This window comes from Amphiprion ocellaris, chromosome 5 (assembly GCF_022539595.1).
Source record: "Amphiprion ocellaris isolate individual 3 ecotype Okinawa chromosome 5, ASM2253959v1, whole genome shotgun sequence".
Lineage (NCBI taxonomy): Eukaryota > Metazoa > Chordata > Actinopteri > Pomacentridae > Amphiprion > Amphiprion ocellaris.
Genome location: NC_072770.1, coordinates 18,376,258 through 18,399,029, shown reverse-complemented (window position 1 = coordinate 18,399,029; position 22,772 = coordinate 18,376,258). Strand labels below are relative to the sequence as shown.

The 22,772-nt window shown below is 39.5% G+C and overlaps 3 protein-coding genes and 3 non-coding genes across 7 annotated transcripts; 4 read left to right on the top strand and 2 right to left on the bottom strand.

Moving 5' to 3' along the window:
• The first annotated feature begins 206 nt into the window (after nt 1-206).
• Nucleotides 207-279, top strand: trnaf-gaa (transfer RNA phenylalanine (anticodon GAA)). Its single transcript has one exon. It is a non-coding gene; the product is annotated as a tRNA-Phe (tRNA).
• Nucleotides 280-1,358: 1,079 nt separating this feature from the next.
• Nucleotides 1,359-1,431, top strand: trnaf-gaa (transfer RNA phenylalanine (anticodon GAA)). The gene has a single exon. It is a non-coding gene; the product is annotated as a tRNA-Phe (tRNA).
• A 580-nt stretch (nt 1,432-2,011) lies between these two features.
• On the bottom strand, nt 2,012-2,084 carry trnaf-gaa (transfer RNA phenylalanine (anticodon GAA)). The gene has a single exon. It is a non-coding gene; the product is annotated as a tRNA-Phe (tRNA).
• Nucleotides 2,085-6,251: 4,167 nt separating this feature from the next.
• Nucleotides 6,252-12,483, top strand: rab7a (RAB7a, member RAS oncogene family). The gene is made up of 6 exons (XM_023299330.3): nt 6,252-6,588; nt 8,491-8,553; nt 8,724-8,850; nt 10,341-10,559; nt 10,651-10,779; nt 10,911-12,483. Exons 2-6 carry the CDS (start codon nt 8,501-8,503, stop codon nt 11,004-11,006), a joined length of 624 nt encoding a protein of 207 aa, XP_023155098.1. The 5' UTR covers nt 6,252-6,588; nt 8,491-8,500; the 3' UTR covers nt 11,007-12,483.
• hmces (5-hydroxymethylcytosine binding, ES cell specific) lies at nt 12,480-15,388 on the bottom strand. The gene is made up of 6 exons (XM_055010857.1): nt 15,200-15,388; nt 14,019-14,162; nt 13,693-13,917; nt 13,220-13,364; nt 12,932-13,134; nt 12,480-12,835 (listed from the first exon to the last, which is right to left on the bottom strand). Exons 1-6 carry the CDS (start codon nt 15,386-15,388, stop codon nt 12,650-12,652), a joined length of 1,092 nt encoding a protein of 363 aa, XP_054866832.1. The 3' UTR covers nt 12,480-12,649.
• On the top strand, nt 15,277-22,363 carry LOC111588770 (tubulin monoglycylase TTLL3-like). Of its 2 annotated transcripts, none has more exons than XM_055010855.1 (14): nt 15,277-15,412; nt 16,736-16,811; nt 17,206-17,294; nt 17,408-17,570; nt 17,668-17,723; nt 17,878-18,006; nt 18,102-18,213; nt 18,308-18,412; nt 18,497-18,683; nt 18,773-18,921; nt 19,000-19,240; nt 20,429-20,688; nt 21,158-21,333; nt 21,410-22,363. In XM_055010855.1, exons 2-14 carry the CDS (start codon nt 16,754-16,756, stop codon nt 21,866-21,868), a joined length of 2,184 nt encoding a protein of 727 aa, XP_054866830.1. In that variant the 5' UTR covers nt 15,277-15,412; nt 16,736-16,753; the 3' UTR covers nt 21,869-22,363. The 2 variants fall into 2 exon arrangements, with proteins under 2 accessions (XP_054866830.1, XP_054866831.1); XM_055010856.1 differs by having other exon boundaries at nt 15,281-15,412; nt 16,739-16,811.
• The last annotated feature ends 409 nt before the right edge of the window (nt 22,364-22,772 follow it).

The window sequence follows — 22,772 nt, the reverse complement described above, 5'->3', positions numbered from 1 at the left end:
ACAGCATCAGTTACCATAGTGATGTAGCAGGTTAAAAGACAGACCACATTTGTACAACTTGAAAACTTGATCCTCAGCCTGTTAACCAATTAATCACACTCTGTAGAACATCTTTCTAGCTACCTTCAATATAGAAATGACCATGATATTCAAGTTTCTGGTACTGTAAATATCGATTTTTATGACATCCTTTTCTCTATTGTCATGCCGAAATAGCTCAGTTGGGCGAGCGTTAGACTGAAGATCTAAAGATCCCTGGTTCAATCCTGGGTTTTGGCAGACTCACGCGGCTTTTAAATGTTGTTGACTGTCAATGTGTAACGATTCAATGGATAGATCGTTGGACAGAGACGAGACTAGCCTTGCCAGCCCATTATGTGGAACATAAAAGTTAAGCAGAGGCCTGATGATGGGTGTTCAACATAGCCAGGCTTTCTTTCCATAAGCCCCCTCCACAAAACCTGAAAACCCCATTCAGAGATAATGGTGATCATTCCAGTGCTCATCAACTTTAATAGCCGCATGCTAATTTTCAGTTATTTCAAAGAAACAAAAATTTAACATCAAAACCTAATCAGAAGTAATGAGTTAAAGGTCCATGGGTCCATCCTGGGTTTCGACAACTCATGGTAACTTTTCAATGTAGGTTTGCTATGATACAATGATTTCATGGATTTGATATTGATAACTGAATGAAGACTCTCGTGCCAGAACTATGTTCTAAACATTTTCAAGTAATGTGTGACAAGCAAAGCTCTCAATCAGTCAGTAGGATTCACTTCAGTACAAGATGTTAGTTTGTAAGTTAAGTCCACAGCTTATTCTGTAGTAAATAATGGACTACACTATCATTCTGCTATCTGGGGACAAAAAGCTCTGGCTCGTTTATATTACTGTAAATCAATCACAGTCGGCGTAGATGGAGCTCAGCAAAGGATGCGGCTGAGGGCTTCCCTCAAAATAAGTGATGAATGGAATTATTGTGGTGTGACGTTCATGGAAACGAGCAACATGATTAAAATAGATAATTTTACTGCAAGAAAAACAAAATAACGGAGCTGTCTTGCTGAAGAATCCAAATCCTCTGCAAACTTGACATTGACAGTGTGGCCGGCTTAGCAGCAACTCAGGACCAGGCATAAAAAGATGTTTATTTATTTCCTGCATCCCCAGTTGAATACATGTTTCCATAGCAATGCAACACATACAGTTTGCCCACTGCAATGTCCTTCAGTGGGATTACAAACATGTAGTTAGTCTTATTATAACGTATTCCCTCATCCCTATGGTTTCCACATACAAGCAGTCCTTGTACTGTAAGGACCGAATTTTATGGGATTTTTAAGAAGGGTCATCAGGCCGAAATAGCTCAGTTGGGAGAGCGTTAGACTGAAGATCTAAAGGTCCCTGGTTCGATCCCGGGTTTCGGCAGACACGTGTCGCTTTTAAGTGTTGTCAGATCACCAATGTGTAATGACTGACAGCAGAACAGAGACAAGTCTTGCATTGCCAGCCCATTATGTGGAACATAAACAAGCACAGGCCTAAAGAGTATTCAACAGAGGCAGGGATTCTTTCCATTAGTTGCCTCAACAAAATCTAATACCCCAGTCGTAGATAATGGGTATCATGATTATCAACTTTGACAGTTGCACGTTAACCAAAAACTTCAACCTTCCATCATTTTCACATAACTACCTGAACCACAATATCATCCAGTAATAGGGGGATAAAAATCTCTGGATTGTTTATATTGGTTTAAATCAATCAGCCAAGGATTTGTATCGCTCATAGAGAAATGTTAGGAAATTTTCAGGTGGAAGGGAGATGCTTCTTGAAGCTCATCTCAAACTCTGAACACAACCTTCTCTGGAGCAGGTTAGCTGTGCAGCATCAGTTACTATGGTGATCTTGCAGGTTAGGAGAGACTGAAATGACACTGAAAACTTTGATTTGGAGATTATTTTATCATTCAACAGGGGAACTTTCACATTTAATAACCAGAATGGCTTGCCAAAACCCAGGATTGAACCAGGGATTTTTAGATCTTCAGTCTAATGCTCTCCCAACTGAGCTATTTTGGCACACAAAACTGAACAGAAACACCACAAAATTCCATTTATACAGTGAGATACATACACAAAATGCTTTATAATATGAATTGTTGCAGTGCTAAAGGTAACCAGAAGGGTGTACTACAGAGCAACATTGATGGGTTTGTGAGGTATGTCATCTCTAAAGTCAGAGGTTTTAGGGTGGCAAAGGTATCTCTCTGTTAACCTGCTAGATCGTCGTGGTAACAGATGCTGCACAGCAAAACTTAAAACAACATTCAGAGATAATGGGTAAACCTTTATTCATTGTGACATGATACTCAAAAATTGCATTTAGGACTGACACTGTGCCATCATGATGGATTTTAAAGCATTTCAAATCTCTATTTTATATACAGAAGGTTTTATGGCACTTTTTTTTGCCTGTTTTCAAGCTGAAATAGCTCAGTTGGGAGAGCGTTAGGCTGAAGATCTGACGGTCCCTGGTTTGATCTTGGGTTTCGGCAAAGCAGTGTAGCTTTTAAATGTAAGCTTGCTATGACACAATGATTTCATAGATTTGAAATTAATAATTGAATGAAGATTTGTTTGCCAGATGTATAATGAGAAGTTGTTCCAGTAATGTTTGACAGTCAAACCTCTCTGTCAGTCAACAGGAAATCAGGTTTTGGACAACATGTTTGTTTATGGTGTACTGATTACACTCTTATCGTCTGTCCTCTGCACACTGACTGCTCATAGATAATGGAATCACCTGACAACACTGAGACTCAGGAATGACACTAACTAAAATGATTTATAAAACAATGGTACAAAACAGGAAACAGTGTTTGGAAAGTGGTGTATTTAAATTTTATTTGCAACACAGGACAAATGGAATAGATGTAATTATGGAGCTATGGATAAAAAATGCCTTAAATATTAGTGGGGGTTTAGTTCCACAGAAAACACATGAAATTCAGCATGGTCTAATTGACCACACAAAATAAAGAAGCGGTAGTAGAATGTAGAGAAGAAAGTTAATATTGCATATGTCATATTGAACATCATGACACATCCAGTGTGAGGACTATAAAGTGGCCAAAAAAAGTCTTGAAAGTTGCCTGTAGGAGACCAAAAGATAGCATTTTAAAATCCTGATTATGCTTATGAAGAGAGTGTCTGTCATTGATGAAAACAAGAGAAACCCCATTGTTTGTCGGAAAACAGGCTCTCAAAGAAAATCTGCAAAAAGAATAATAATCCTGCAGAATGTGTTGTGAAATAGGAGGAAGCAGAAGAACCACAGCATGTAAACACCTCCTGTCTGACAAAAGAGGTGGTGTCCTACCAATAGCTGAAAACTTCTGTATTTAGTCAGCAATGTGGGGCTCCTGTGTAGTTTATTCTGGCTAAACATGCAATGTTAAAAGTAAATCTGCATAGCACTTGCAGCTGGCTCACATGTTGGTCTGTGTACTCATTATCCAACAGTCACAAATGTTATCTAAGACTATAAAGCCCTACTTCGACATACACTCCATACTGTTAATCTGACGGTCTGAATTTGCTTGTCGGTCACGTTTCAGTCTTACCAGGTCAAACCTAGTAACATTTCTATATCATTTTTAACACAGTATGAGTCTGAACTGAGTCATCACATTAGCAGCGGTACTTTGAGTTGTGTGAAGTGATATAGGTCAGGATTTTTCAACATTTTTGCACCAATATTTGTCCAAAATAGCGTTTAATACAATGTTTGAATTCCAAAATCACAATACACCTTATCACCCATTTTGCTTTACTATTTCACATCTATTAGGCTACAAAATGAAATGTCCATACTACAAATTTTACTGCAATAAAAAAGAGGCTTAAAATTAATGTGAGGAAGATTAATAGAGAAGTGGCCCATGTCTGGATGACTAAAATGTTGTCAATTTATCAGACTGATGAAGCCAGCAGTGTTTCATGAACCATCATCTGGTTTCGAAGGCTTTTCTGTTCATCTACACAAACTTTAGATAAATTTAATATGCCTTCATTGACTGTAAGTTAAGTTTAATGTGCTGATCGGATGATTCCTAATTTTGAGCAGAATTAAACGTAATACAGTCATGTGAATTTATTTAATTTAAAATTTAGTCAGTTTTTTGTTTTTAATTTATTTTCTTTTTTTGTTGCAAACTTCAGAATAAAAGTAAAATAGCCCTGCATCTTTTCATTTGTTGCCTCAGTCATGTGTGCAAATAATACGATCTAGTTGATCAAAAACATCAAGAACGTATTTTACTGTTTAGAAAAGTCTGATCCGATTACTTAAGTCAGAATATTTTCGTGTCACATCAAGAGTTGTATTCGGGAAATTGTTTTGGTTTTTAAACCTCTGTGACTGACATGATTCTGTATATGGATGCTTTATGTTGACTACTTATAAAACATGGCCTCTAATCAACAGGTAGCAATGAAAACTCATGTTATTGTTTTATTGTAAGCTGCTGCTGTTAGATAAACTAATTAGTCTATCAGCAACACAGACAGCAAACTTGTCCTGATTATTATTAGTTATTTTTGAGTGGCATCGTGTTATGTGTGAACTTTTTTCCCTCACCCTTCATTGTTTCGCTTGGATTATTTCAAGCTTCAGTCACTTTATCCATTATTGAATAAAATTTGTAGAAAATATACTTCCAAGGCTCCCCTTTACATAAGAACAGTTCTGAATCACCATAAATAAAGCTAATTCTAAGACATTCCGTTTGAGAACCACTCCTCTAACTAACCCTTACTCACTATGATAGTAATTTGAAACATCGGTTTAGCATAAAAAGAGAAGTGGAAAAATGTAAACACTGACTGACTTCAGGTCGGACTAAAGCACAACTTGTGACATGAAAACATTAATAAACACAGTTCTTGTTTATTGGTTCCTTGAATGCTGGGCTTGCATGAAGACTTTTGTGTTCACTTTTGCAGCTACCCGCAGAACATTTTGTGTGCTTTGCTCATGGCTGAGACCTTTTACAGTTAGCAGAAGCACCTCTGAAAGGTCTGTGACTGTGAGGCAGCTGCTCATATACACAAACTTTTAATTAATTTAATCTAAATTAATCTAAATAGGGGAGTAATGGTAAAATTAAGTGTCTTAATGTCTTAACATGTTTTATTTTACACCTCCAAATTTATATCAACCACAGAATATAATGAAAATGGATTCTATGGTTGATATATTCTCTGGTAGAGGTAGAGGAGAATGAAGTCCAAAAATTTCTGAATTTACCTCATATTTTACATTCTGCATCAGTTTTTTATTTTAAAAAAAAAAAAAAAGTCAAATATACAAAAAAGATCGTGTGAAAGTCTGAGATTGTTATAAAATTATACATCAATATTATTTTACACACCTGAAATTGTTTAAAATGGCACTAATCCAAGACAAAAAGTGTTGGAAATGTAATAAAGAGGGTACATTTTTTCATGCTATATGTGACTGTTCAATGGTACGTGCTTTCTGGAAGATGATACTGAAAAAAATGGAGGAGTGGCTTAAATTATCTCTACCAGAATCACCACAGCTATGTCTGTTAGGAGATAAGTCTCTTATACCATCAAGCCTGTGTAAGGCAGAGCGTAGATGGATCTTAACAGGCTGTATGGTCATGGCCAGAATCATCCTATGGAACTGGAATCGTCCGTGTAAGCCAGAATTTGCAGAATGGCTTAAGCTTATGACAGAGACAGTTGCTTTTGAGAATATGATCGCCAGGATAAACAATGTTCCAAGTAAAATTAGCCAAATGTGGCAGGCTTTTCTGGCTCGCATTAGTGATGCATAACATCTGTATAAAATCTATGATATTCATGAGATGTAAAACTGATGTGTGATTGCTGCCCTTTTTTTTGTAATTTTTTTTCAGTTGACTCATGGTCACCATCTCGTCTGCATCATTTTGAGTAATGTATCAGTTTTGTTATGTTTTTTTTTAATTAATTTATTTATTAATTTAATTAATTTTAATACATTTATTTATTTATTTTTAATGCTGTTTGTTTCTGTTGGTTTAAAATTAATAAAAACTTATTATTATGTTTTTTTTAAAGGAAATGGATTCTCCCCATATGGGACTTTTAATATTAGCCGTCTGCGTTTTGAGGCTGTGCAATAAAGCGTATCCAGCGTGACGTCAGCAGTCACCGACACAGCTTGTTTTGGAGGAAGTGGACGGAGCTAGGCTAGCAACTAGCACGTTAGCTTGACAGGAAAAGCCAGCGTCAACGGGAACTGGGCGAAACGGACCATTATACCGCATCTTTACACGAAGGGAGCAATACGTCGGCAGTGGCATCGTTGATTTTGATAAGAAGGGTCAGCTGGGAGGCTAGCTACTGGAGCTAATTTAGCTGTCGACGCTCCAAACGTGTTGTTTTGTTACGGCAGACATTCGTGGAAGCCGTTAGCCTGTTAGCTAGCCTGCGCGTTAGCTTCCCACCGAGGCAGAGGGAAAGTCCACTTTTGATTGCTGTATTTTTTTTTTACCGAAGGATCGTCGTACAGGTTGGTTTGTGGTGATTTTATTTGTTGCTTTTACGGACAATGTATGTTAGCAGTATAAATGTCGTTAAGTTTCACATTTGGTCGTAAACCTTGCATAGCTAACGAAATGTTAGCTTAAAATAAGAAGTGTCACAGATGTGGTAGCAAGTTGTTAACCGTGGGCATTAATTCTGGAAAAAAAATGCTCTGATTGTTTTTGAAATAACTGTTCTCGTTATTTTCTTGCATTTGCTCGCCTAGCTATCTAGTGTTTGGTGTCCAAATTCAGTGTTTTTTTTTTCTACCTTGCTAACCCTTTGCAAGCCAGATTGAAGTCTTTATGGGCATTATGTAAAAATGTAAACACGTTAACTCTTTTTCTGGTCATTTATCGGAATTTTTACAATCACGGTTCAATCTATGAATATGGATTACAGCAGTAGGTGTATGGAGTCCGGCCACAGTACTTGCTGTGCTAATCATGCCTGCCAAGTCATGGTTCCGTTAGTCCTGTGTTTTAAAACCATGTGATCAGTCCCTGACACAGTGTCATGGGGTACAGATTATGAGAGCCGCTCCGAGAGGTCTGCGCTCGTTTTGCCTCAAGCCGTGGCTTCTTGATCACACAATAGACTGTTACATGCAAGTTTGGGCGACGTGTGTTTCGTGTCTGAAACTTCTGTTAGTAATGCTGTCTGCCAGGTTTTAGCCCGATTGGAATGATAATTCAAAGCCTTTCGGTTCTACAGTTTGGACTTTGGTCGTTACAGCTGTATGAGGAGGTTGTTATTACGTAGCACAAGTCAGACCTGCTTAGTAAAGTCTCCAGCAGGTACAAAGATGAGAATGTTTGAGCCATGGGGTTTAGTACAAAAACAATTTCTTAAGATCCTAACCTCTAATTAACAGAAATGCGGTTGCAGATTCAAAGATTTTCGCCATTTATTGAGTCACATTCCTAAATGACACAAAACGAGGAAGTGGGTGTATGTTCATAAAAGCTCTTGGATTTATATGAAACTAAAATAGACTAACCAGTGTGTAGGTAGGCTGTATCACATTCAACGAGTAACACTTGAATATGGCATGTTCCTTTTCCCCTAAATTTAACAAGCAAGATGCTGGAGCTGTTTATTTGTAGTTTAACTGAACTAAATTGTGTAGATCATGATTAATGCTCAACACCTGTCCAAACACAGAACTTGGAGGGTAACTCTTTAAAATGTATTTCTGTAAAGAATTTAAAATCACAGACACAATTTGTGGCTCATTTCAGCACCTTTTGGACTAACTGTGTGTGTGTGTGTGTGTGTGTGTGTGTGTGTGTGTGTGTGTGTGTGTGTGTGTGTGTGTGTGTGTTCCATTTTTGTTTTCCATTCATCATGATGTTTAACTTTATAAATCCACAAGAATGGCAACTTGGGCATGAAACAATGCTGCTGATTCTTTTGAATAGTTTGTCAGCTATTTTTAAACATCTCAAAATCAGCACAGTATAACAAAGACCCAGATGTGGTGATAGAAATGGCAGATGTCAGCTCAACTCAATAGTATCAAAACTGCATTGTTCAACATATTCTGGAAGAAAAAACAATGAATTATTTGCAACAGGAATTATATTTAGAGCTTCATAGTAAAATGCAGTGCCTCATATTGTTTATTTATCACTCTAATTTTCTTTGCAAAGTAAAGCAAAGCAGGGTGGCTCAGGTATTGTACTTCTCAATTCCTAGACTTGGACTATTTCTTTGGAGTGCATTTCTAGATACCCACAGACCTTATCATCTGTGAGTGAAACATGTTGTTCCATATAATAAAGGGTCATCGCTAGTTCAAACCTCTTGTTGGAGCAGTTCCAGTGCTGGTTTTTCTTTTTATTCTGAGTTTTCTTCTTCCCTCTAATTTAGTTTTTTGTCTTCACAGCTGTGGCACAATGACGTCAAGGAAGAAAGTACTACTCAAAGTCATCATCCTCGGAGACTCTGGGTAAGTGATGTTGAGTTGTTGCCTCAACGCAAAAGGCATCTGAATTCACAGAAACAGAGACAAGAGCAGGGAGGAGACTGCTTTATGGATTCACTTTGTTAATTAATCATAGTTTTAGCTTCCTCTCATCATATGTGCTTTGTTTTGTCCTTTGATCTCTTTTTCAATAGAGTTGGGAAGACCTCATTGATGAACCAGTATGTGAATAAGAAGTTCAGCAACCAATACAAAGCCACAATAGGTGCTGATTTCCTGACAAAAGAGGTCATGGTGGATGACAGACTTGTCACAATGCAGGTATGGATGAAATAATGCTCACAAGAATACAAACATATTAATTATTGCAACAGTATTGTATCATCTGAAACAGTCGTGTTCTGCACTTAAGGGTTAATGAAATGTATACTAATAAAAAGCCAACTGATTTTTATCTTTCACAGTAATAATTACACGTTTTATTGGTTTACCACTGAGAAAACATGTGCATACACACAACTATGGAGGATAGTGAGTCTTCTGATGCGTTTCCACTCATACCAACTTAAACACTGGGTTAAATAAGCTCAGGTGAAAATCTAAGTTAAGTATATGACGAAAAAAAAGCTAATAAAGCTACAATGCAAGCATTCTATGTATAAGTGTATGCCAGATAAGTTTACATAATGCTGATTGGTCTATCGCTCCTAGATACATCTCTCTGGGTTTTGCTTAATGCTGGACTTCTGAATCTGGTTTCTGTGACAACATTCCCATGCTGGCAAAGTGGTACAACAAATTTTACGTTAGTCAGCAATGATTGGTTTGTTAGAGCTGAAGAGAGTATTGTCGACTAAGAGTATAGCGGAAAAAATCTAGGAAGCCTCACAGTCCTTAGGGGGCACGTCTCACCACTTGGCAGCCATCTTGGTAACACCCTTGGGCGGTTAGTTTAGGCTAACGACCAGACTCCTGTCTAAATGAAAGAGGAGAGAGCCACAAGTCCAATTTCACTGGGACATCACCAGTCAAATCTGATTAAAACTGCTTAAAATGTTATGGGACTTTGACCCAAATGAAGGTTTAAAAGGCATTTTTCCCCACACAGCTTGTACTTCTGCCATGCACGCACACAGTTTAAAGACACTGAGCGTGCGTCATTTGGCAGCATGTTACTTGATTTTAGGCTTTTTTCAAACTTAATATTGACTTTTTGTGGGGAGGTGTATCATAGAACTGCTGTGTTTTGAATGGATTTAGTCTTTCCCTTATTGCATCTCTTTAAGAGTGCAAGAAAAGTATCTGAAGTTCCATATAGATGAGAAACTCGATGTTCAGAGGAAGGATTGCAGTCTAAAAATGAAAGCAACTGTGAGTCCTGCATCATAATGCGCTGACAGTGTCTGTGTGATTCTGACTGGTTGTGGGACACAAATTTTCCACACTGCAGGTTTAACAGATCTGGATATCATATCGGTCTTTGCAGTGTTACTTTTGCTTACTTACAGGTTGTTTTTTCACAAATGCAACAAAATTTAATCAGCGGTAAAATCGAAAACTTTTGAAGTTCTAACACTTTCCTATTTTGTAACTGCTCAGTAGTCTCCTGTAGGGTATTACACATAACTCCTTAGTTCAAATTACAAATTATACAAATATAATAACACAATTAGGGATGTGTTATTTTGAACCGTGTGAACACTAATGTTAATGGTTTACATCATTTATTTACACTGATCAATTAATTTAGTGCATGTAAATACACTGTGTCTTCCATAAAGATGATTTAATCTCCATTCTGTGTCATTCAGATTTGGGACACAGCTGGTCAGGAGAGGTTCCAGTCCTTAGGCGTCGCGTTCTACCGTGGAGCCGACTGCTGCGTCCTGGTGTTTGATGTGACTGCACCCAACACCTTCAAGACCCTAGACAGCTGGAGGGACGAGTTCTTGATCCAGGCCAGCCCACGAGACCCGGAGAACTTCCCCTTTGTGGTGCTGGGAAACAAGATCGACTTGGAGAACAGACAGGTGGATGGAGATGAGCTGATTTAAGTTTGTGTTGTTTGTCATTTGCCTGATGTTTCCGGCATTAACATGAGCTGCTGCGTTTGTGTTTCAGGTCACAACCAAGCGAGCACAGGCTTGGTGTCAGAGCAAGAACAACATCCCATACTTCGAAACCAGCGCAAAGGAGGCAATCAATGTTGAGCAGGCCTTCCAGACTATTGCACGCAATGCTCTTAAACAGGTAATTAGAAGCCGGCAAGCAAACCAGCTTGATTCAGTCTCTTCAGTGTTGGAAAGTAGCTTTTTGAACCACCAGTTTCTGATGTGGAACATTTTAGACGCACTCACTCTGGATGTTTTGTCTGATTTCAGGAGACCGAAGTGGAGTTGTACAACGAGTTCCCTGAGCCGATCAAGCTGGACAGGAACGAGCGAGCCAAGCCGTCAGCAGAGACCTGCAGCTGCTGAGGACTCTGAGGATCTTCAGGGGGTTGTCATCGCCCTCGCTATCCTGTCTTGCCTTGTCTATACATCCCCTTTCCCATGGCCCACTGTGTTATTCCCTAACGCCCAACATACAAGCAGCATCCCACTCATAGAGTATACTTCACACACAAACATGCTGCACTCACCTCCTTATGTATACAAAATACACATTTTCTATAAAAATATGAGTCTCCTAGCCCAAAGAACACCTTAAGGAAACATGACGGCATTGACTTGTATGATGCAGATTACTTCCCAGTGTTTCCCCTCGTACGTTTTCATGGCGGTGGTGGTTTGGGCTAATTCCATTTTTGGTTCCATGTGTATTGCTGCTTTCACACCCAGTTTTGGTTTTCACTGCTTTTATTTAGATACTTTAAGTGGCAAATCAAAGCATTACTTCTATACATATTTGTGTTTGACATAAGTTAGACAAACTAATGTCTGTTTTTTTGTTAAGTCAGATTATCAGTAGCGGTGATTAGGCTTTTCTTACTTTCACAGCCCACCACTGCTGCATGAATAGAGGAAACACTGCTTCCCCCATTTTACTCATTTGTGTTGTGGCTTAGTTTCACTCTGAAAAACACTTGTTTCCATGGTTTCACTTTACCTCAAAAAAAACCTTTAAAAAAGTAAATTGTGATACTTAAACGGGGTAGTGTGTGAGGGTGCACGTGTGGATCACATAAATATGCTGCCTGCTGTTTCTTGTTAATTGGCGTAAAACTGAGAATCCAGTTCAATGACAAGTCCATCAGACAAGTGTGTACAGATTATTTTTTTGCACTTTGCTGTCATCCTCAGTAACTGAAGACTTGAGACATCTCATTTCGGAGCCACAATAAATGTAGTTGTAGCTCAGATTGAGAACACGGTGGAAATACACTCAGACCCTTGATGTAAGTGCTGTTCCTCTATGGGGGGAAATGAAGGTTCGTCTTGTAATCTATCATCCTTGACACGACATTTGACATGGGAATGAACCAAATCAAGACAGCATGTCAATCTACCTGATAGGCCTGGAGAGGAGAGCTTTTTCTCAAGTATAAATATCATTCATAACTGAGTACTATTAGCTAGTACATTTCTTTTTACTGTCAACTGTTGCAAGACTTTGTATATTTGCAAACCTCTCATTGTGTGGAGAAGGTAAAATTTGTGTTGTAAATCTCCATATCTGACTCTGCCAGTTGCTCGTGTTGGCAAACAATTTAAGTGCTTGACATTTCTTTTAACCAATCAGATCTTTAACTCTCTGTATTATGTTAAAACTTGGAAATGCATTATAGATTACAAGATAGCATACATACTGTAATTCTGAAGGACAAAAAAAATGTGGGGGAAGTACTGGCATTCATCATTATTATATTATTAATATGATAAATGCATAGCATCTACATTGTTTCGAAATGTCTTTGCGTTTCAAGTAATAAGGGTAATAAAAATATTGAATCAAGCATACTGTATTTATTATGAAAATCATAACTAATGAGTAGTAACGGTGAAGAATATTTTTCTTACATTTAAAATATTTAATTTTTAGTACAAGGAAAAAAACTGACCATGTAATCTATTTCCAAAACAGTAAAGAACAACAAAAAGGCTTAATTTTTTTCATATATTCACTTGGTTCTTGGTTTCTTATTGGCTCCCTGAAGCCACCGCTGAAGTCCTCCTGTAGACTTGGGCCGAGTCTCGCTGTCTTGCTCTTCTTGACTCTGACACATTTCTGACTCCTTCCTCTTTGAAGGGACGCCACTCGACAGCCAGCTCTTCATCATCTTACTGCTCCCTGTGGGTTTGGGCTCCTACAAGTCAAGGGTGAAATTTGTCAGCTGACATTTCTCTACTTGCTACACGGTTGGAAGCTGCATAGCTAAATATCCCCATTGAGTAAACTATACCTTTTTGCTGTTGGGATCCACTGGCTGGAGGCACTCTGGAGAGTTGTTGCGCGAATTGTTGACCAACGAAGACACCGGGTGAAAGGTCAAAATGTTTTTAGATTGAAGCAGCTTCAGAGCATCCAGAGACTTCACCTCCCCGAAATCCAGCCATCTTCTCACTTCTTCTTCTCCATCCAGGATTGCTGGCATCCTAAAAAAAAAAAAATAACAGGAGTTTCTGATTTCACACAGACACAAATGAAAGAAGCAGCACGTTTCCCTGTTAGTTACTCTTACCTATGATGATGTTTTGCAGATTCTGGGACGCGTTCACTGTGACTACGCTGTATGAGTAAAGGGGTTCTCCACCATCTGGAGGCGTCCAGCAGTCAAACAGTCCAGCCATAGTCAGCAACCTCCATCCAGTCCACTCACCTGGTGCTTCTCCTTCCTAACCAGCACACATAGAGCAGAAAGGGAGAGCTGTAGTATTTTTTAAACAGAGGAAATATGCAGATTTCAAATGTGGCAGACGGTGTGGTTATGACTTTCTAAAGTTTTTCACTCAGCTAAGATCAAAACTAAAGCAGTAGTTTGTATTTACTATAGATTTCTAAATGCAAAACAACCACCTGGTGGACACATGCTCATTCTTGCTGTGGCTATTCTCCCACACAGGAAATTTTCAGCAATAGTAATTTCCGTCAAAGCTGCATTCTCTCTGCTTTTGCTCTAGATGAGAGAAATATTCAAGGTGCTCCAGAAAACTCAATGCAAACCTCTGTCAAACCAGGGGAGGCTTCCCCTGGAGGGCACACTGCCTCTGAATTGTCCTTATTGCGAGCCAAGGTCATGGTGTCATCCTGATCCTCTTTTTTCTCCTGGCTGAGCCCCTCGGTCTGAGGGAAGTAGATGAAGAAAGGCTGCTTGCCTTTTTCCACCCTCTGCCACTCATAAAAACCATCAGCCAGGATGACACAGCGCTGTCCTTTTATCAGGGGATCCTTCAGGGAGAGAACACAATGATGAGATGCCACTGTATGCCACAACAAAGAGCAAGACAAAGCACAGGAAAGATAATATAGCTTTACAAAACTGTATGCACCTTGTAGGACTTCTTCTGCAATAGATTCTCACTGCGGCAGTTGCTGGTGCTGTATTGCATCTTGCTTGGGTCATTCTCCTTGAACCACGAAGGTATCAGACCCCAACGCATCGAGGCCAACACACACTCATCCACAGGGGCATCCTGAGGACACATGCAAGGAATGGACACGGTGTCATGAGCACATTCACTGTATAAAGTAGGGATCGACTCCATTGGCCTGGCAGAGTATCACGGTCGATATTTGGCGTTTTTCAAATGATCGATGTCTGTATGTTTATTAACCAGTTATTGATCAATGATACACGCTACTTTAGGTCTGCTGGAGGATCCTCTCTCTTTCTGTTGTCACTCTGTGGTCTCACAAATGTCTCTTAAGCAGAGAATGCAAAAACAAATCAGGAAATTAGCTTCTCTGACAGTGGCTAAGGCTATGCTCACAGCTAGTGGCTAAGTTAGAAGGCAGTGACAAATTACTCTGAAACAGTCCAGAAAATAATAATGCTTTAGGATATAGACCTTAGTGGACAACAGAACAGTGAACTATTTAAAAAATAGAGAACAGCAAACTGATCAATCTCAATAGATCTCACATAAACAGAGGAGAGTATCATAATTTAATCACTCCTATTTCTATTTTACATATTCAGGTGTAGTCAGTCTTATTAATAAAAAAAAAAAAAACTAATCATGAATGTCTGGTTCTCTACTATCACATGCTATAAAAACATCACATTTAATGTATATCAGTTCCAAATATTGGTTATCGGCCTTTCTTGATTACCAATAATCGGCCCCAAAAAGCCCCTATCAGTCAATCCCCAGTTCAAAGCTATTCAATGCAAAAACAGAGCAAGAGAGATCATATTTTTAAGGCTTACAAAATTTCCATGTTGTAAGGACAGAAAAGTTTTATGTCTCTCTCTTTTTTGTTTCTTTTTCGTTGCTGGTACGTAACTGCATGTCAGTACTGAGTGTCATAGAGAATAAGTTTACAAACATCACTGCCACTGTTTATTATCTAAGTAGAATAAATTAATGTATCAATCACTTTTTTATTCCAGGTTAGTCCTGTGGCACCCATCACACACGGAAGGAAACGCCTCTCCAGCTCGCTGTTTGATAAACACTTCAACACAAGGCAGGTAAACACACCTGTGCAGTGTTAGCATGTTAGCTACCTTGTCAAAGTGCCTCTGGGACAGCAGCACCGGGCTCATGGACTGCGGGCTCTTGTTGTACGAGGGTCGGTATTTGTCCGCGTCTCCATCCCTCCAGCGGGGTTGTCTCCGCTGCCCGCCTCGGTTTCTGTAGGAGGAGGCTCGGCTCACCTCGTCCGGGGCCAGAGTGCAGGCTGTTCTTCCGCACATTTCAACGGGCCGAACCTGGGAAAAGTTAAGCTAAGAACCATTAGCATGCTAGCTTCCTTCAACGTAATATATATTATTTTTCTCTGGCTCTAGAAACGTGATTTAGAGATAGTGCTCGGCTTACCAGTTCTCTGGTGTTATGTGATGTGTATATACCGCAAAACTGCAGTTCCCGTGTCTCCAGTGTAGTGAGTGTGTGACTTTGTGTGCAGTTGCGTGTGTGTTTGGGTCCAGTTTGGGGATTTGTCCGGGCAGGAGCCGTCAAACGCTGCAGCACGGCCTGTGACGTAACGCGTCCCCGCCCCCTTGAGCTAAATTGGCGGCAGAACATAAACTATTCAAAATACAAACGAACGTATTATTCAAACATTCCCCAGTAAGATGTCTGCGGTATGAAGCAAGAAGTCAGTATTTACATATTGGAGGTAGCAAGGACGGCTGTTTTAAAACGATTGAAGTAGCTTACAGCAGAGTAGGATTTAAAAGTAAAATAATAGTTTAAAAAAAATCCTATTTATAATTTGGTATTCCATAAAATAAAACATCCAAAAGTTCTGAGTTAAATCCAAATTGAGTTTATAAACACCAAAGTAACCAATGCTGCTATTGCGTGTAACCTTTTGTGTTATTTAAGGTTGTTTTTATTTAGGGTTTGTTAATGTAATATTCTAAAAGCACAAAATAACCCTCTGTAGTTTATTTTAAAGATATGCATACAATTACATTCTGTTTACAGGAGAAATATGTTGACAGTGATACATCAGTTCAAACTAAATTACTTTTCTTGTAATATATGAATCGTGCAACACTCTCTAGAATCAGACTGAGGTTGCCGTGGCAACAATAAACAGGTGCAATAAACAAGTTAGCACAGTTGTGGACTTCAGCAGGTGAGAAAATCTTAAGCTCAACTGTAATGTCAAAGCTCCATTTAAATTAGGTTTTGCTTGTAGTGTAAGATGTGGCAGAGGGAGCAACTCTGGTGGTCAGTTAAGTTTTATCTAACCACTGCTAACTATATGACAATTAAATGTGTTTTCTTTGTAACTTGATTACTTCTTGTGTAAATTCAGAGAAAAAACGCAAGCAACAAACTAAACTTCAGCGCATAAAAGCATCCGCGTAGAAGCATCACTTTGAGGTCTGTGTTTGCCTCCAGTAACTGTAGACACTCAGACTGTGTCTTTTGTGCTCTGTGTGATGTTTATGCACTGACTGAACTTGAGCGTTGGGGTTTCAGTGATTGAACTTGACATGAAACCTACAGTTGTTTACAATCTTTTAATCATTTTATCTGTACACTCACAACTGTGCAAGCCTTTCAATTTCATATTGTGTCTTCTGCAGCAGTCCACGTCTAACCAAATGAAAAGTTTCTGCAGAGGACTGAGAGCTGATGTCAGTATGGAGGCTGCAAAGTGTGGTGAGAGACAAAGAAATCCTAAAAAAACTGTGTCTAAGCATCTTAAAATGCAGGCAAATGATATTCAAAATCACTAAGATGTACAGTTTTCAATTGGTAACGAAAGAATGTCTTTATTTTACATTTTAACCAGATCAGAAACACGGTGCTTTTCTTCTCATCTGTATGTCAAATACTATTATTTTACTACCATATAATGTCAAAAACTTGACAACTTGCTTTTGAGGGCCCAATATATATACAAAGAAGAAGGAATGGTTAGGTTTAGGTTGCAGTAAGGGTTAGGGTTAGGCTAGCAGCAGTCATAGGTAGGGTTGGGATAAGTCTCCAGGATATTAATACAACTCAGTGTGTCCTCTGTTGTGATGGAAACATGACTCTGTGTGTGTTTCAGCTTTATGTCCAGATCTCAAAGTTTTGCACAGTTTTGTCTGCACAGAGAGACTGAAGGCAGCCAAGGCCTTGGTGGATGAGGCTGTCAAAGTGAGAAAACATTGTGGGATCTAACTACATCATTTGTGATTATGGGTCACATAAATGTATGCTTGCTCCAAGAAGAAATCCACTATTTGTGTGTCTGCCTTCTATCCTCTCAGATGCATAAGATATTCTCTGTCCAGGGCTCTTATCCAGTCATCAGGGCGGCACTGAGGGCTCGAGGTTGGGTTGAGCAGTGTAAGAACTGCTCCAAGAAACAAAACTGCCAGTGCTGTCACAAGAGCAGAGCCAGGTTAAATGATGCTGGTAACAGTTATGATGGTGAGCTAAAAGCATGAGTCTTTCAGAAGTTATTTTTATTTTATTACTGATTGTGGACGTTTGTCATCATTTTATTGACTTTGTTTGCTTTTCTCAGATGGCTCAGAAGATGGTGAAAAAGAACAGGATCTTGATAGACTACATGATATCATGGTAAAAGCCACTTTAAAGGTTGTGGGCAAAGTTGAGGCCAAGATGATATCTTGCTAACCATGATGGTGATGTTGAATATTTAAGGTGCGTAACAGCAGAACTCCAGACATGCCCAGGTCCACCTCTCATCTCTTCCCCTTTTTTAATTCCACAGTCTTGCCTGGTGAAGAAGGAAATGGTTTATTTCTACTGGACAAACTGCAGAGGTGCCGTCAACGCTAACAGCTTGCACAAAGAACAGATGACCAATCATTTTGCAAACACGAGCAGCTTCACCACCAAGGTACATTTCCATCCAGGGATTTCTTACTCCAAAAAGGTGCCTTCTCAGTGCTTCCCTGCCACGGCCACCATCACTACTTCTCTTTTCTTTGACAGGTTGGGTTGTGCATGAGCCTGAGGAACCTGCACTGGTTTGACTCAACAGATCCAGACAGCTTCTTCCCCCGCTGTTACGTACTAGGAGCACATGAGAAGCAAGATTTCATCGGTTAGATCTGACGTTACATCTCTTCAAACTTGACTACACCAACCTCTCCAGCATCTTTTTACGTTTATTCATAAAGACTCTTCTCTGTCTCCAGATGACTTCAGGAGGACAGCATGCACCAGTCTTCTGAAGTACATTGTGGAGAGGCATCAGGGTGTTTGGGGAGAGAGAAGAAGCCCCGACATGAAGGATGTTAAGGGTAAGACCATTTCTAACATGGCTGTGTAGTTACTCACTGGAGTGCTGTAAACACAAAAGTTTCATATTCTTTTTCCACTTTCAGGTCAGAGGAAACCAAAAAAACAGCAATCTAGACCACTGGTCCTTTCCCAAATGATCAAGAACGTGCTCAAAGTATGCCAGCAGTTTGTGGACAGTCTGGAGCACAGGGACATAGACATAGACTCTGAGACACCACTTACCCAGGAGGAGTGGACAGAGTTTATTGACATTTACTACCTTGTCGTTCAGTGAGTGTGCATCTGTTTGCTCAGTGTCAAACCAATGTGCTCTTCAGTGCATCTCACTACAGTGTCACTCTTTCTGCTTCCTCGCTCAGTGATGGAGCAGAGATTGAGATAAGTGATGACTTCGTGACCTGCTGTAAGGCCATGTTGCACAGGCTGCAGGAGGTCAGTCCACAGCTGGACATAGACGGTATACACAACATCTGGATCGTCAAACCTGCAGCCAAGTCCAGAGGCAGAGGTAAAAACTCTGACACCATCAGACAGCACAAATAATATCTGACAAAGTCCTGGCTGACCCGTCTCACCTGCCTTCAAGATATCAAATGCAGCAAGCGTCTGGATAAGATCCTCAGGCTGGTGGACAGTCGGCCAGCCTATTTCAAAAGCAAGTGGGTGGTACAGAAATACTTGGAGCGTCCCTTGCTGGTCCATGGCACCAAGTTTGATGTGCGCCAGTGGTTTTTGGTCACCGACTGGAACCATCTGACTGTGTGGTTCTATAAAAAGTGCTACTTGCGCTTTTCCACACAGCCTTTCTCACTGGATACACTGGACAGGTACGACAGTCATATTGCTAAAGATGTGGGGAGAAAATGAAAAGCAGAGGCAGACACGAAACTAGATTATCATCAAAATAGAAAAACGAGAAGTGAAAGATGGAAAAGGGTCATCATTATTTTGCATGTCATATTTGGCGGGAGATCTGATTGTACATCTGTGCATGATCTGAATAACGGTCAGATTTCTCCTCCGAGGATATTTACATCTGTGTGTATCTGCTGTCTTTGAGATCTACTGCAAAAAAATTCAAATCAAACTTAAATCTGCATCTAAAACATCACCCAGGCACATAAAGTAAGAAAGAGAGAACTATTCATGTGAAGATTCTGCTAAAAAAAAAGCACTTAAAGGGTAGAATTTATGATTAAATAAATGGGAGAAGGAAGAGAGAAAATAATAGGGATAGGAAACAGAGGAATTATACTGCGTGAGTTCTGTCAAAAGGGGTGAAGTTGAACAACTGCAGTTTGGGCATTGTAGATTGGTCAGATATATGAACACTGCAGACAAACACTGTAAAGGGTTTGCCACTGTGGGAATGTAGATCAGTCCAGTTTATCATAATCTGCTGTGGCAAATACACAGAGAAAGACACCAGCAATTTAGAGAATGTTTAGAATTGGGCCTATCTTATTTAGTTTTGTTCAATTTTGTTTATTTTTTTTAAATTAAAACACAATTTGATGAAGAAAATTCCATCAGGCCTGAAACTCTGCTTCTCAGGAACAGATTGTGAGGGATGTGAAGTGTGCTTCCCTGTCAAAACAAACCCACCATAACATGAATGTAACCGTAACCTTGTCCTAGCCACGTATGTCTGCCTCCTCCCTGGATTTGGAATCTAATTTGTTCATGTCTGTATAACAGCAAATAAGAAATATGCTTATTTAGCCACACTAGTGGCCTAAAGATAAAGGCAGTGACTATGGAGCACATCCTTTATTGCACCTCATTCCCCATTTCCTTTCACCTCCCTCCTGTTAACACTGAATAAAGGCCAAAAAACCGACTGTAGAATAGTTATTAAAAATGTAGAATAAATCAAATATTTGACAAAAAAGCACTTTAAATGTCTGTGTTACTACCTATAAAATGTTTTTTTTAGATTGGAAAATATAGAAGAGGCTATCAGATATGGCAGACTCCTGTAACAGTCTGTACCCTTGTCCACTCCATTCTTTCAGCTCTGTGCACTTGTGTAATAACTCCATCCAAAAACACCTGAGGCCCTCCCAACAACGCCATCGAGACATTCCAGCGTACAACATGTGGTCGGATAAGCAGTTCAGGACCTTTCTGTGCAGCCAGAGCCAGGAAGCTCAGTGGGAGACTGTGGCGGTCCAAGGGATGAAGAGAACTGTGATTCAGGCCGCACAGACTGCACAGGATAAGATGGACTCACGCAAAAACACATTTGAGCTCTACGGTGCTGATTTCATGTTTGGTAAGATGGGCTCGATGTGTATGACATGTTTCATTAAATTAAATCACACTTGATGATCATTTTGACAGACATATAGCTGTAGTACTGGTAGAAGAAAATTCTCTTTTCCAAGGGATCTCCTTGTGTAGCAGCACACAGCATTCACCAAGTACACAGTGCCAAAATAGAAACAGAGTAGAAATGGAATAAAATGCTAAAATACAATGCAACAGTTACCAGAGTGCTAAAAACAGGTACTAAAAGTGCTGAACACAAACATGGTATATTGCATATACACTGACTGTTTCAACATCCGATATCCTGTATTATAAAATGCTTTTTTGGAGATGCAAAACTATATTTGTAATAGAATTTGCAGCATTCCGTTTCCTTTTAAATTCATTTTTAATATGTTCTATGTACCCTTACAATACAAAAATAGCTGAAAAATCATCAACAGTTAGATATTTTGCTATGTTCTTTGCATCAGGCCATGACCTGCATCCATGGTTATTGGAAATCAATGCTAGTCCTGACATGGCTCCATCAACACCTGTGACAGCTCATCTCTGTGCTGCTGTGCAGGAGGACACACTAAAGGTTGTCCTGGACTGGAGAGTCGACCACACCGCAAACACAGGAGACTTTGAGCTCATATATAAGCAGGTAGGGATCAGCTTTATTTCTCCTTCTGGTTACATTAAGGTGATACAGTACTGTAAATGTGGCTTTTCATCTCTAGGCAGCAGTGAAAGTCCCCCAGTATTTAGGATCCAACCTTCTTGTTAAGGGCTGTGCAATTAAAAGCCCGTGTCCACTTCCTGCACTGAGGTCCTCCAACTGTTCAACACCAAAACACCAGAACCCGATCAGAAAGAATCCTGCAGCAGAAAATGTGAAGCATCTGCCTAATGTGCCTCTAAAGAGTGCAGAGACTCCGCTCAAGAACAGCAGCAGTGAGGTTCTGCAACTTCCTCCTCCTCCTTTTCATCCTGGATCACTGATGCCCACTGAACCCTTAACGGATCACCAGCCACTGACTGTGAATAAGTGCGTCCACCTACCTCTTAGTCACCGGTCTGTGGTTTTGTATTCAAAGAGTGCAGAAGACAAGCAGCAGGATCTTTCTACACCACTGGAGATTACTGCCCCAGAACAGTCCAGGCAAGCAGCCACCAGCCCTATTAAAATATTCCAATGAAGACTTATTGACAAAGAACTGACTCAGTCCTTCACGTTCTTTTTCCAGGGTTTTTTCCTGCCTCATAAAAGTAAATACATAGTCATTGCTGTTTGTTTTTTTTTTTAATTCACCTTTCTAAAATTCACAATTCATCTTGTCAACAATTTACATCGAAACAGTTCGGTAGAAAGTAGCTCCATTACATGTTCACAATGAAGAGTGTGGATTATTCAGAGTAACAGGAAAAAACTGCTGTATTTCCTAAATGCCAAAAACAAGACAAAAACTGTGGCTTCTTATTAATAGGGGGCAACTGATTCTTGTTAATATTTAAATTACTGAGGTAAATTTCCAGTTATTCAGGTTAATGACACTGTGGACACTAAACCTCAATATTTAAACTTGTAAGGTTTAAATACTGTGACGCCAGTCTTATTTCTTTAGCACTTTGACTCAGCAGCTGCTGCTTTAAATGTGCTGCATTAATAAATGTGACTTGTCTTGATATAAAAACAGATCCATTTTTATATTTTTCATAGAGATTCTTCTACAAAATTAGTGTGAACATTATCTGGTTGCTCAGAACTACATGTTTGTCTGTGGCTAATGGGTTTGGCTGTGCTGTTAAAATATGTATGAGAAATATGGTTCCACAAAAAAAAGAAGAAGAACAATTGCTGGATGTAAATTCAGTTCTGTGTTTCATGTGTAGTCATCTAAAGGCTTCACTGCTGGTTGTGTGGGGTGGTCAGGCTTTAGTCTGATAGGTGTGAATTGTTGTGCCAAAAACTGATTTTGGTACACAAAAGCAATTATCCTCATGTCTCTGCAGGATTTTATGTTCTCTGTGTTCTACAAGAAGCATTTCAGTCCTTTTTTTTTTACCAGTTAATGTCATTTTCTACTTGCCAAAAAGTGACTG